The sequence below is a fragment of the Diospyros lotus genome, chromosome 4 (genome assembly GCF_014633365.1).
Source record: "Diospyros lotus cultivar Yz01 chromosome 4, ASM1463336v1, whole genome shotgun sequence".
Lineage (NCBI taxonomy): Eukaryota > Viridiplantae > Streptophyta > Magnoliopsida > Ericales > Ebenaceae > Diospyros > Diospyros lotus.
The window spans coordinates 8,246,841-8,261,994 of record NC_068341.1 but is presented as its reverse complement, the minus strand read 5'-3'; the positions used below and the strand labels follow the sequence as shown (position 1 = coordinate 8,261,994).

General features: G+C 36.3%; 1 protein-coding gene across 1 annotated transcript; it reads right to left on the bottom strand.

Moving 5' to 3' along the window:
• Window positions 1–2,270: 2,270 nt before the first annotated feature.
• On the bottom strand, window positions 2,271–13,285 carry LOC127800683 (uncharacterized). Its single transcript, XM_052335439.1, has 3 exons — window positions 12,791–13,285; window positions 2,833–3,090; window positions 2,271–2,640 (listed from the first exon to the last, which is right to left on the bottom strand). The coding sequence occupies exons 1-3, from the start codon at window positions 13,187–13,189 to the stop codon at window positions 2,452–2,454; spliced, it is 846 nt and encodes a 281-aa protein (XP_052191399.1). The 5' UTR covers window positions 13,190–13,285; the 3' UTR covers window positions 2,271–2,451.
• Window positions 13,286–15,154: the final 1,869 nt, after the last annotated feature.

Sequence of the window (15,154 nt, the reverse complement as noted above, 5' to 3'; positions counted from 1 at the left end):
AAAAAATAATTTTGTTTTTCTTTGTTTATTGTTATAAGTTGTTTGGCTTTTTTTTTCTTATCTTTGAAATATTATATTTTAGTTGAAAATTTATTATTATTAAGAGATTATTATATTTTGTAGTTGATTGAATTTTAATTTTTTTATTTAATAAAATAATAAAATATTTATGTAAAAAAGTGTATTATTTAATTTTTTATAAAAGAAATTAATACTTGAAGGCCTCGACAAATCTTTTTGCCTAAAACTCCCAACTCTGTTGGGCTGGCTCTGGTCGCCACTGTTGCCTTTGCGATCCATCTCTCTCACCATTTGCCTCCCTCGTCACCGATGCTTCCTTCTCATTAGCAACATGATCCTTCTACGCCATTCTCACCGCCTGATTGTTTGTCTCCCTTGTGATCAACGCATTCTTCTCATCATTATCACCAGTTTCGTGAAGCAAATTCAAGAAAATTATTAAGGAAATCCTTTGTCTGAAAACAACATTGATGTCGGTAGGGAGCCAACTGTTAATCAGCTGGTGGCCAACGTGACTTGGGACTGCTGATCAAGTCATCGCCCTCATAACATTTAAAGAAAAAAAGGAATTTGTTTGTCAACGAACACGTTGAGACGACAAGCAATAATAATATCAGCTATTTTATTATAATAAAATTATTATAATACTTAAAGACAGACACCGTCACTATTGGACATAATATAAAATATATATATATATATATATCACCCCAACTGCTGTAAGCCAACAAAATATAGGAAAAAAAAAAAAAAACAAAAGCAAACAATTGTCAAATGATTCTGATAGTTCACTTTGGGGTCATTTCTCAAGTCTTGAAAAGCACGTGTGCATCCACCACAACCACACACTCCCCGCCGGCTCAGAGGTGACTCAAGGCAGCTCCACATTATTGATTTGAAAGGGGAGAGGCGGGCTGTTGAAGTCTTCATTCTTCGAGCCCCACCGCCTCTCTCTAACGAATGTATTTGTTTCCCCTTGTAGAATCAACCCTTCATAGATGAGTTCTCATTTTAGACTTTTTAGGGATGTTAAACACGTTTGCCTTGCCCCCCCCCCCCCCCGCCGGCCTTCCTTCTGACCTTTTATTATGCCATGCCAACTCACTCCGTTCAGCTCAGTTCAACCTTCTTCTATCCTTAGATATGACTCTTGAATGAATAGTCCAAATTCCACGAGGGACAAAAAATAGTCCTACCCAAACTCATAAATACGATAATATGAGAGAACCAACATTTATCAAGTTAGGATCATCTGAAGAGTTGGAAATTACAAGCTCCTATATATGTATGGACATTAAACCATCATTTACATAAGCCCTAACCCAATAATCTATTAACTAAATTACTCTCACGAATATTTTTCGTAGATTCTTTGTTAATTACTCTGCATTAATTTTTTTCCTTTTTAAGTACTGGACATTATTCTGGAGTCCATTTTAGGGTAGTTCTCTGTTTTTGTGTTATTTATTTATCGCAGGTTTCAACGGACCAAGGAATCGAAACACCGAGTGCGGATCGGAACCAGGTGGCATTGCCAATTGCCATTGGTCCAGGTAAACAAAGTTATTTATTATTAGTGATATTTTATATGATCACTGCCATTCACCAACACCCAAGTTAATTTATCTACTACACCATAACCCTTACCAGTCATATCCCCGCACACAAAGTATCATAATAATTAGCATTTTCACAAGACAAGCATGTTAGGATTTACCAGGGGGCTGATATTAGAAAGCCAAACTCCTGGCTCCTGCATTTCATGAGATAACAGAGCATAAAAAACATTAGAGTAAGGCAACCAGACCCAGCATATATAGAAAAACTGCAAGTTGAAGCAAATTTTAAGACCCCAAATCGTGAGACCATGAGTGGAATTAACAGAGGGATCTAGCTGGCAAACGAGTGCAATTTTAACTATTAAACGAGAAACAGAGATATTATGCACTTGCAGAAAGCAGAAAGGAGAGCATGAATTGCACCGAATGTTACCAAAACAACAGAAAAAATGTGTATCTTTACCTTTGCAAACGTTAAGAGAAGTACTAGGTTACAATCATCAAGTATTTTGGCTAGTTATAGCATCATTTTTGACATTTTCAAAGAGCAAGAATAGCATTAAAAGGAAAATTTCAAGTACACTGATATTGCTTAATGCATTTACATAGTCTCAACTTTTAATGGCCGTACCCTGTTACTTCTGCTACAAAAGCTTGTGCAGCATAAAAGATATATACACTAGTATAATGTAGACAAAGATCAACATAATCCGATTTCTGATACCAACATAGTTAACCAAAATAACAGTAAGACTGCAGAAGAAAAATACAAGACAAAAAAAGAACAAGAAATGTTGTCTAACTGAACAAACATGTCATTTGTCTGCTTTTACAAATTGTTATCATTTGACGCTGAAGAAATTGGAGTTATCTACTTGAGAGCATTTGATATAGAATAAATGAAGTCTAAGAAACCTGTTCCTTTGAGGAGCCCTTTACCAGTCAAGAGCTCAAAATCTAACAGCAGCAGGAAGCCTATTACAGCTGCCTTACCATTTATCACTTCATTCTTCCCCGTGAATCCAAAGCCCCCTACATCCTCATCAACCACCATTTTCACCTGCAAACAGATTAAAACAGGGGACTTGATATGCATGGTTCCGCGGCAGACATGCAGGGGAGGAAAGCTTCATGGACTACTACATTTACCCAAAATTAACATTTTATGGAGAGTATCAAGTAACATTCACACCCCTCTAAATTATTTTTGGATGACATGCTAGAGTAATTTAAGTGTAAACTCATTTTTTACCTCATCAACATTGACATCAGATGCAGTTACACCAGGTTGAGCCTTTCCACTAAAGATGATTTCTGCAGATGCGTCAGAACTCACACCTCCCATGCTGATGTAAATATTCTCTTCGTCAATCTTCACTGGATAAACAAATAGGTTTCTCAAAGCAGGTGTGAGGACTCTCAGCACAGGATTCTTAGGATACCATTCCTTGATGGCACCAGTCTGAAGATCAAATGTGCTATCAGTTGTTGGGCATACAATACAACCATCCTGCAGAGAAAATATATAGTAATTCAGCGTTTTCTGATCAAGAGAAGTTGGCAAGCAAACACTTCTCCGAAAATGAGAATTAAGTAATTAATGAAAAATATTTTCTTTAACCAAAAAAAAAAATAAAAAGAGTAATCATTTAATATTGACAGGGTTCAAAAAGATGAACGCTATGTTAGGGATGGGTAATAATATCAGTATACATTATTGGGCTGTCTCCAATGCAAGCCAAATTCCCCTTGCTAAGCTAAAATTTTAGCGAGAGGGACAATCGAAGCTGCTCCAACGCAGCTCACCATCCTCAAAATTGCTTGCCATCCAAACAGCGAAGGCCAAATCCCTCGCCTTTTTTGGTGATCTCGTCGTCCACCGCAGCCCTCGACATCCCTTTGTTGGCTATGAAGCTCCAAACGGTGTTGTTGCACTTAGCTAGTTGGAAGGCCACGTGCAGCAACCGCACGCTACCATTTGGCAGCTGCTGGATAGCTGCACGTGGCAACCATCGGCTGCCTTCAGCTAGCGCCTGATCTCGCCCTTTCCTTTGCCCGATCATCTCCTGCTCGTTTGCCATTTTCTGTTGGGAATAATCAATCGTGCTTGCACGACTGAATCCCAGCCTTTCATCCTCACTTTATGATCGTTCATCCGGGCCCTTCGTCATTGCTTTTAATCCCGCCCCTCGGGATGTGAGGAGATACAGGAACTTTGAGACGAGATTGACAAAAAGAAATCGTGAAAGAGAAAGAAGCAGAAAAGGCAAGAGCCTTCGTCTTCGAGGCTGGGGTTCTGGTTTGGTTTCTTTGTTCTTCATTCCCTGTAAATCCTGTATAGCTTGATTTCATTTTATATGGTTCGATAGGGTTGCCTCTAATCTGTATTAAGTGATTATTTGGCATTTTTTGTTTTCTCGAACCATTGTTTGTATCAAGGGTTTTGTGAGGACTTATGTGGGTGTAATATGGGCTTTCATCTCATAGTGCTGTGAGCTCTTCTCTCTCGAGCTTAACGTGGATGTAGCCTCGATTTGAGGTGAACCACGGTAAATCTCTCGTGTCTCTGTTTCTGTTTTTCGTTTCTGTTTATTGTGCTGTGTTTATTTTTCGTGCTTCTAGTTTTGTTCTTCTTTCATTAGTGTTTGAAATACAAAGAAAAACCCTAAGGTTTTCTCTTGGGTTCTCAACAGTGGTATCAGAGCCTTGTTAAGTTCGGCTCTTAGGGTTTTTGTAACTTCAATCTGTTAGGTTTTCATTTCTGGGGTTTACTCATCTTGCGGGTGATCTAGGGTTTCTCTGAGAGAGTCTATTTCAGCGGGTGTGTGCTATGTTGATTCTTTTCTGAGTCTAGAGCCACCTAAGTTGCCTTCGTGCAAGGCGAAGATGAATTCTACCCGATTTGAAATCGGTATATTTGATGGAAAAGGAGATTATGGAAGCTGGAAGAAAAAGATGAGAGTATTACTCTCTCATCATAAAGTGCTTATAGCACTTGAGACAGATGATCGCAAATGGTCAGCAGACCAACTTGCGAGGACAGATGAAATCAAAGAAGAAGCCTTCAATCTGATCTTCCTCCACCTGGGTGACAGTGTGATTCGCAAGGTAGATGGTATGTCCACTCCCTTAGAACTTTGGAATAAACTAGATGCTTTATTTTCTGTCATTACTGCACCTAATTTAGTATATCTGAAAGGCATGCTATTTAATTTTAAAATGAATGCATCAAAGACAATGGATGAGAACATAGACGAATTTACTAAGCTTGCATTATTACTTAGAGGTACTGATCAAGCATTAGGAGACTCTAGTGAAGCAATGATTCTATTAAATTTATTGTCTGATGATTATGATGTTGTTAAACATGCATTAAGATATACTGGCATAGTACCTAGTCTAGACCTTGTTATTTCAGGCATTAAGGCTACAGAATTGGAACTAGGGACATCAAAGAAATCTGGTAACAATCTCTTTGTAAAGGGGAAGAATGAGAAAAAGCATTCTACTGGTAATAATGATCATGCTAGTGGGTTAGGGCAAAAGGGTACGAAGAAAGATAAAAAGGGTAAACAAAAGTGGAAATGCTATCATTGTGGGAAAGAGGGACACATTAAGAAATACTGTTATGACTACATTAAGAAACAAAAGCAAGGGGGAAATGTAAATGCTAATCCTAGTAATTCAAACTATTTAGCTGGGGTTCTTACTGTTTCAAATGCTTCTATTGATAATGAATGGATCATGGATTCAGGATGTTCTTTCCATATGTGTCCTAACATTGATTGGTTTCATAATTTTGATAAAAATGAATCTGGAACAGTGTTTATGGGTAATAACCAATCATGTAGGGTTAAAGGTATAGGAAGCATATCTCTCAAATTGCATAATAACAAAACCAGAACCTTAACTAATGTAAGATATGTTCCTGGCCTAAAAAGAAATTTAATATCTCTTGGCACATTAGATAAACTAGGTTTCTCTTATAAAGCAGAAAATGGATCAATGTATGTGTTTAAAGGAGATGATCTAATTCTAACTGGTGCTAAGAAAAATGGATTGTATGCTTTGAATGGTTGTTATTTCTCTTCTGATAATATTAGTTCTGCATGCATAGTCAAATTTGATAAGACAGAATTATGGCACCTGAGACTTGGCCATATGAGCCTAAAAGGTCTTAAGGCACTGTCTAACCAAGGCTACCTTGGTTCAGTGCCAGTGGGATCCCTCGATTTTTGTGAGCCATGTGTTCTAGGCAAGCAACACAGGCTGGGTTTCCATAAGGGAACCCACCTGGCAAAGGTATGCCTAGAATATATACATGCAGATTTATGGGGGCCTTCTCAGGTCCCTACTCACGGTGGTAACAGGTATTTTCTTTCTATTATTGATGATTTCACTAGGAAGGTTTGGGTTTTTCTTCTAAAATCTAAAGACCAGATTCTAGAGAAGTTTAAAACTTGGAAGAACATAATTGAAAATCAAATAGATAGAAAGATTAAAACCTTAAGGACAGACAATGGTCTGGAATTTTGTAACAAAGAGTTTGATGAATTCTGCAATACCCAAGGAATACTTAGACATAGGACTGTGAGGTATATACCCCAACAAAATGGGGTAGCTGAGAGGATGAACCGAACTCTTCTTGAAAATGTTAGATGCCTCTTATTCACCTCTAATATGCCAAAATCTTTTTGGGGGGAGGCCTTGTCTACTGCAGCCTATTTGGTGAATAGAAGTCCTTCCACTGCCCTAAATCTAAAATGCCCTGAAGAAAAATGGACCGGTAGGAAATTAAATCTTGATTACCTTAAGGTGTTTGGTTGTGAAGCATATGCTCACAAATCAGAAGGTAAATTAGATCCTAGGTCCATTAGGTGTGTGTTTGTTAGTTATCAAGAAGGAACCAAAGGTTTTAGATTATGGGAAAGACAATCTGGTGGGATTAAAATCATTATTAGCAGAGATGTCATCTTTAATGAAACAACTTTCCCTTGCAAAACAGTTCCCTCTGAAGAAACCAACATTAATAGAAGTCCAGATGATTTTATCATTCTAGGAGGGTCTCAGATTGAGGTGGAGCAGGCTGAAGATCCTCTTCCAATTGCTCCAACAGAATCCAACCTAGAAGATGTTACAACCCCAAATCAAACCTCTGATCATGATGATGATCAAGAGGAACAAGAAGAGGAACATGAGATTGAGGTGGAGCATCACAGCTCAACCCCAAATCTCAGTGATTACCATCTAGCCCGAGATAGGAGCATGAGGGTTTCAAGACCCCCTGCAAGGTATGCCTATTCAGACTTAGTGTTTTGTGCCCTTGTGGCAGGCCTGGAATTAAGGAGCAGTGAGCCTTCCACGTATAAGGAGGCTGTCAGCTCCAAGGAAAATGTAAAGTGGCAGCAGGCCATGGATGAGAAAATGTCTTCACTTAAAATTAATGGCACATGGGAGTTGGTGCCAAGACCTCAGAAACAGAAGTTAATTCAGTGCAAATAGTTGTATAAGTTAAAAGAAGGTATTTCTCCTACTGATCCAATTAGGTATAAAGCAAGATTAGTGGCAAAGGGGTTTACTCAGAGGGAAGGTATAGATTATATTGAAATTTTCTCCCCTGTAGTCAAATTTAAAACCATTCGCATGATGCTATCAATAGTTGTTCAATTTGACCTTGAATTAGAACAATTAGATGTTAAGACAGCTTTTTTGCATGGAGACTTAGAAGAGAAAATTTACATGACTCAACCAGCTGGATATATTGACTCAAATAAACCTGAGCATGTGTGTTTACTGAAAAAATCTCTTTATGGGTTAAAACAATCCCCTAGGTAGTGGTATAAAAAATTTGATAGTTTTGTCTTAGGGATTGGTTTTGTAAGGAGTCAATATGATAACTGTTTCTATTTTATTCTCTCAAATATCCCCATTTATCTACTGTTGTATGTAGATGACATTCTATTAATCAGTAAGTCTAAGTCTAAGATAAATGAATTAAAACAAATGCTTAACACAAGTTTTGACATGAAAGACTTAGGGTCAGCTAAGAAAATTTTAGGAATGACAATAGAAAGGGATAGAGGAAATTCCAGCTTAAAGGTTTATCAAAATGACTATTTAATGAAAGCTGTAAAAAGGTTTGGCATGCATAATTGCAAGCCAGTAAGTGTTCCATTAGCTGGACATTTTGTCTTAACTAAATCTCAATGCCCTTCGTCCAACTTTGAAATCATTAAAATGGAAAAGGTTCCATATGCTAATGCAATTGGAACTATCATGTATGTTATGATTAGTACAAGGCCTGATCTAGCCTATGCTATATCATCCCTTAGCAAATTCATGTCCAACCTAGGTAAACCTCATTGGGATGCTCTTAAATATTTATTAAGATATATACATGGATCTGTTGATGTTGGATTAATTTACAAGAAAAGATTTAATTCTCTTGATCTTGTTGGGTATGTAGATTCTAACTTTGCAGGGGATAAAGACACCCGAAAGTCCACTACTGTTCTATATTTCATCTTAGGTGGAAATTGCATTAGTTGGAAGTCACAGCTGCAGTCTCTGGTTGCTCTATCTTCCACTGAGGCAGAGTATGTAGCCGTGACTGATGCAGTAAAGGAGGCTGTTTGGCTTCAAGGTATACTTCGGGAAATTCACCTGCTTCAAGGAAAGGCTGAGGTGTATTCAGACAGTCAAAGTGCGATTCAGTTGACCAGAAATCCAGTCTACCATGAACGCACTAAGCATGTGGATGTTAGGTATCATTATGTTAGAGATTTGGTTTTAAATGGCACTATTTCTATACTAAAAGTGCCTACAGAAAAATAACCCAGCAGACATGGGTGCAAAGTTGCTAAATGCAACAAAATTCAAGCATTGCTTGGACTTGTTGCATGTGGGTATTGGTTGATCTTATCAACCAGAGCTATGAAGAAGAGGATTGTAGCATGCTGCCCTTTTGTCATGAAGTTCGGATGACACTTCCTGTTTGGTGCTTCAAGGTGGAGATTGTTAGCTGTGAAGCTCCAAACGGTGTCGTTGCACTTAGCTGGTTGGAAGGCCACGTTCAGCAACCGCACGCTGCCATTTGGCAGCTGCTAGGTGGCTGCACGTGGCAACCATCGACTGCCTTCAACTGGCGCCTGATCTCGCCCTTTCCTTTGCCCGATCATCTCCTGCTCGTCTGCCATTTTCTGTTGGGCATAATCAATCGTGCTTGCACGACTGAATCCCAACCTTTCATCCTCACTTTATGATCATTCATCCGGGCCTTCGTCATTGCTTTTAATCCCGCCCCTCGGGATGTGAGGAGATACAGGAACTTTGAGACGAGATTGACAAAAAGAAATCGTGAAAGAGAAAGAAGCAGAAAAGGCAAGAGCCTTCGTCTTCGAGGCTGGGGTTTTGGTTTGGTTTCTCTGTTCTTCATTCCCTGTAAATCCTGTATAGCTTGATTTCATTTTATATGGTTCGATAGGGTTGCCTCTAATCTGTATTAAGTGATTATTTGGCATTTTTTGTTTTCTCGAACCATTTTTTGTATCAAGGGTTTTGTGAGGACTTATGTGGGTGTAATCTGGGCTTTCATCTCATAGTGCAGTTTTTGTATCAAGGGTTTTGTGAGGACTTATGTGGGTGTAATCTGGGCTTTCATCTCATAGTGCAGTGAGCTCTTCTCTCTCGAGCTCAACATGGATGTAGCCTCAATTTGAGGTAAACCACGGTAAATCTCTCGTGTCTTGGTTTCTGTTTTTCGTTTCTGTTTATTGTGCTGTGTTTATTTTTCGTGCTTCTAGTTTTGTTCTTCTTTCACCAGTGTTTGAAATACAAAGAAAAACCCTAAGGTTTTCTCTTGGGTTCTCAACAGCCTTCCTACAACAGTCACCGTCGGAGGCATCGCTGTTGCTATCGTCATCACAGTTGCAACCATCACCGTTGAAGCACGAAGCTCCATTGGAGAAGACAAAGAGGACAAAGCACATTGCAGTCGATTTGTTGTCGACTTTGGAGATAGCTATTGAAGGCGGTCGGACATGACGAAAAAGAAAAGGCTTACAGTCGGAGAAGATGCAGAGTTGTGGCAAAGGAGGAGACGAACATACACAATAGAGGTCAGTCATGGCGAAACCCACGCTGATGACAACGTCCTCGTCGAGGTATTACTTTGTTTCTGCAATTTTTTTTTCCAATTTCAGTCGATGGTGCCGTGGTGGTTGGTCTTTTCTGGTCGGTCACGGCGGAGTATTTTCCATTTTCTACTATTGCTTTTTGTTTCTTCTCTTTGTTGCTCTTTATTTAAAAAATATTAGTAAATTAATTTTAAAAATATATTAAATAATATTAAAATTTAATACATTAATATTTATTATTAAATTAGAAAATAAATATTACATTTTTACAGTAGTGAAAATGATATGTAAGGTAAAAAAAATTAGAATTAAAGTTTATTAATAAATAAATAAAATAAAAAATCAAATAGAAAATAGAATAAAGAATGTGGTTAGAGTAAGCATAGTTTTCAAGATAAAAAAAAATATGTAGTGAATTGTTTATAATATAATAAAAAATAAAATAGAGAATGTGGTTGGAGATAACTTAATGCAGGTATCATTTTCTCACCAAGCTAAAATTTTAGTGAGGGGAGAGGGAAGAAGCTGCTCCAACATAGCTCACTATTGAGAGGTTAGCTCGCCATCCAAATAGCGAAGCTTTTTCCTCTTGTCAAATATAGCGATTAAGGATGGCAATTGCAATTAAAATCGTGAAGAATTGAATTGAAATCGAATCAGTAAATGCAGTTAAAAACCGTTTGATTAGGGTAATGATTTGATTTAGGAAAAAATCGAACACTATTTCAATGAGTATAGTTTGGTTATGATTCCAAAAATCGAACCGAAACCGAATCGAATGTGTGGGTAACCGAACCGAATATACATATATAATATATATTTATTTATTTAATATATTATATATACACATAATATATATAATGACTAATGCATTTTTTTACAAATATTTTAACTAATGCATTATAAATACATAAAATATTTAACATTTATAAAGTAATTAACAAATAAAAATAAAACTTAATTTTAAATTATTTTATTTTTATCAATCAAATAATTATTAATAAAAATAACTAATTAAATATTTAAAAAAATAAAACCTGCGAGGGAGATTATGGATCAAACTAAAAAAATCATGTTTAAAACTAAAACTGAATGATTAGATTATGATTTTTAATTTTTAAAATCAATGGGTAATGGTTTGATTTTGATTTTAATAGTTTAAGTTTGGTTTGATTATAGTTTTGACAAAAATCGAAATCAAACCATGCCAACCCTAATAGTGATTGCCATCCCTCGACATCTTTTCACAGACACAACTAATTATTGTCAGCAATCGAACATGACGAATAAGGAGATCCCATAGTCAAAGAAGAGGAACAGATGCGACGAAGGAGGAGATGGACAGACGTGACGAATGCCAGGAGACGAACCTTTTTAGGCAGAGGCAAACAAATGACGAAGACCAGGGCCGGCCATGAGACTTTAGGGGTCCTAAGCGAAATTTTATATGGGGCTCTTTACATTTAAAAATATAATTATATGTAACAAATACAAATAAAAAGATTTTACTATATAAAAACATTCAAAGTTACCACAATAATAGTTTAAAATTCATAATATTTTATTTTAAATTTATTTTTTTAGCATTTTAGATGAAAAATCAACAATTAAACTATTACAATCAATTTGTTTTGATATATGTTTTTCAATAGACACCATCACCAATCCATTAAACTTTTCTTGTAACATTGTTGATCGAATGTAAGATTTCATCAACTTCAACTTTAAGAAATATGTAAATATCTAGTATACCAATATATATAAATCAATTTAAATATAAAAATTAATATAATATCAAATTTAAATGTAATTGAGCGAGGAATAATAGAAATTGATTAAATTTGATATTTGAATTAAAATTTACAAAACAAATTAATAGAAAAACACAAGGAAAAAGTTCAAGAGATATATAAATATATTCAGTGCACCAGTATATATATATATAATCATATTGCTTTCTATTTTACTCATCCTTCTGCAGAGGAAATCAGTCATCGGTGCTTGCTACAAAACAAGACGAAGAGGAAGAAAAGAGTTGAGAGGGACGCATGGAGACAAGCAAAACAAGAAGAAGACATAGCACTGTGCATTAATTGCCATTTCTCCCGAAAGCAATCTTCTTCTTCCTGTTACTAATTTTGACTTTTCTATTGGTGGATCTAAGCCCAAATATTGATCTGAAAGGCCCTACGCATTGGATCTAAAAGGGGGGCCCAAGCAACTATCTAGACAGCTTATGCCTAGGATCGATCCTGACAAAGACAACCAGATCGGCAAAAGAGGAGACGAACAAGCAGCAAAGCAGTGGAGATGAACAAGCGGCGAAGGAAGTCGAAGCGAACAAACAAATAGTAATATTTATTATTAAATTAGAAAATAGATATTAAATTTTTGTAGTAGCAAAAATTATAGGTAAGGTAAAAAATTAGACTTAAAGTTTATTAATAAATAAATGAAATAAAGAATCAAATAGAGAATAAAATAAAAAATGTGGTTGAAATAAATACAATTTTTTAGATAAGAAAATAATAGAGTAAATTATTTATAATATAGTAAGAAGCAAAATAAGAAGTGCCGTTAGAGACAACATTACAAAGAAAATGCTATCTAAAACCACTAGAGTGGTAGTCCAACAAGTAGCATGAAGGTCGAAGTGCCTAGGAAAAGGTTTCTTGCTCGTGTCCTCCCTGCGAGCATCCTATATGGTAATTGTGTGACTGTAATTTTTACATTCTAAGTATTTTCTAAAATAGATAACTGTGTGACAGTAGAAAATTTTCGATTGGATTAGAAATTTGCAAAATATAACAAACTCTGGTTTGTTGAACTCAGAAAACCAATGGAAATGGAACATCGAACTTAAATTATTCTCTGAGCTCAGAAAATCACATCAGAATCAAGATCTAATTTAATTTGTTGATGAAGGGTCCATTTAATTATAATCAATAGCATCCAATTATTTGCCTCTGAACAAATATCAATTCCATCCAAATTATACTATTTTTGCATAGCTCTGCAAAAAACGAATGAAAGAAGCAACAGCTAAACAAGGGAAAGTAGAGAGAGAGATGATACCTGAGTGAGCTTGGCATTGAGCAATCCTTCACTGTAGGCGCCCTCAGCCGGTGATCTGTTCTCAATTGCAAACACCTCGTCCTTGTACCACAACAGCAGAATCGTCTCCCCCTCCTGAATTATCACGCGCCGCTCTCCCTTGGGCAGCGCCGCCACCGGCACAACAGGCACCCAGCTCTTCCGCTCATCGCCAGACGCCGATGACTCCTCGGCCACGGGGACTTCGGCGGCTCTGCACGCTGTTTTCCGGCGAGAAATTGTCGACAAAACTATGGGCGAAGGGTTTCCGGGGGCGAGTATCGGGCGGCGCAGCGGCAGCAATAGTGGCGGTTTCGGGGGATTCGGCGGCGAAGGGACGGAAAGGATTCCGGAAGTGAGCTTTGGGGCTGCCGTGGCCATGAACAAAGACGAAGAGGGTAGAGAGAGAAGAAAGGTACGAAGCAAAAGAGCGAAGATAGATAGAGAGAGAGAGGGCAAACCAAAATCAAATCCATGGCCACAGAAAATGGATGGATAATGAAGGGATCAATTACATGTCTATGCATTGCATATGGCGATGACTGAGTATAACATATTACAAATTTCTGAAAAATATTTAAAAACAAATCATTCTATTAAAAATACTTCTTGTATTGAATATTATTTTAATCTGTTTATTAAAAGAATTAGAAATATAATCTCTTGTATTAACTAATTACTTGGACTTATTTTGTTGTTTTCAAATGCTGAGAATTGAAAACTTATAAAATACATAAAAATTTATATTTTACTAAATATAATTCAATAAAACAATGCAAATGCTAAATTAAATTTTAATATATTTATAATTTTTTAAAAATAATTTTCATGTAAAACTAATGAGTCGTGTCTACTGAAACAATTATCTAGTTTATCACTATTCACTTATGGACGTAATTTATATGTAAAAAAATAGTATTGCTACATTTAAAATGGAATTATGCTACATGTATATCGCAAGTTACAGAAACACGTGCAAATGATAATTTTACCCTTTTCCTTTCTCATGGTTGTCTCATTTCTTTTTTGTTTCCGTAATTACCTCTAACAACCGCCTTCACTTCACTACTTTATTTCTCGCTCATTAACTATTATTGCATCCTTTACGGAAAAAAGAGGATACAGCAACGATCGACGCACAAAAGATGAGATGGGGTGCAATAATAGGAAGGCGATTACAAGCGGTTGCTGGGGACGATCATGAAAGAGGAAGTAAATTTGTAATTAAATAAATGATATTTTTGCCATTTATGCGTGTTTTTGGACTCCCTCCTATAATATACAAATAATAAATTTCTATAAAATGAATGACTTTGAAAGGAAGAATTTGTGGTCTGCAAATAAATTTTATTTTTATTTTTGATACAATATCACTTTAAATATAAAATTCAATTCTTGAATTAATTTAGAATTAAAATTTTATTTACTCTTATGTTTTAAAATAATTTTCATATAATAATAAGTTAAAAAAAGAGATGCAAAAAGAAAAGTTGCAAAATTTTATCCATAAAATTTTTTGTAATTTATTTACAAATTCAACTTATTTTGATGAAATTTAATTCCTAAAATTGCATTTTTAGAATTGGAATTCCAAACATAAGATTTTAAAATTAAAAATAAATTTTGTGATTTTTTTTAAATTTTTTTTAGAAAACTCTCATATATTAAATAGGATTTTCCGGTGGGTTTGATGATCCCCATCTCTCGCTCTCTCTGTCTCTCTCTGCCTGCTTAGGCTTCAAGCAAGGCTTCTGGCTGCCATTTGAGATCTCAATTGAAGAGGAAGATCATCAGATTGAAGGTTCAGCATTGGCTAGGCATGGAAGCGGAGATGGCGAAATGGCAAGCGAAGAAGGCGCGCATGGACGAGGAAATGAAGCAACTGGAAACTGAGTTGGAAGATCTGAATGCATGGGTATGTATTGTATATACGCAGTAATCCGATCCGATCGGATCAACTTTTTCCTAATTTCTTCGTTTCGCGATAACAATTACAGATAAAAGAGATTGACAACATGGATGAGCAGCAATTGAGGGCGTATCTGAAGAACAGGCCGGAGAACTTGAAGACTACTGCAACGATAAAGAAGAGCACGCCGAAGAAGAAAGTAAGATGTGAAATCATAAATTAGGGCTTCGGTTTCTCAAATTATTGATTTCCAGACTGATAAAGAACTGAAACTGGTGATGAATTCGGCAAATCTGACTTATTAATTAATGAATGCAGGTCTGCAAGCCAAAAAACCCTAAAAGGATTCTGACAATGTCGGCCGAGACGAAGTCTCACAAGGAAGATGATTGAAAGCTCCTCATCAATCATCATCATCAATCAGAAAAAGAAGATGC

Coding starts and splice junctions, on each gene's coding strand:
- LOC127800683 (XM_052335439.1), bottom strand. CDS start 13,189: ATGGCCACGGCAGCCCCAAAGCTCACTTCCGGAATCCTTTCCGTCCCT. Junction 3,091..12,790: donor TCAATGCCAAGCTCACTCAG/GTATCATCTCTC, acceptor TTTTCTCTGCAG/GATGGTTGTATTGTATGCCC. Junction 2,641..2,832: donor CTGATGTCAATGTTGATGAG/GTAAAAAATGAG, acceptor ATCTGTTTGCAG/GTGAAAATGGTGGTTGATGA.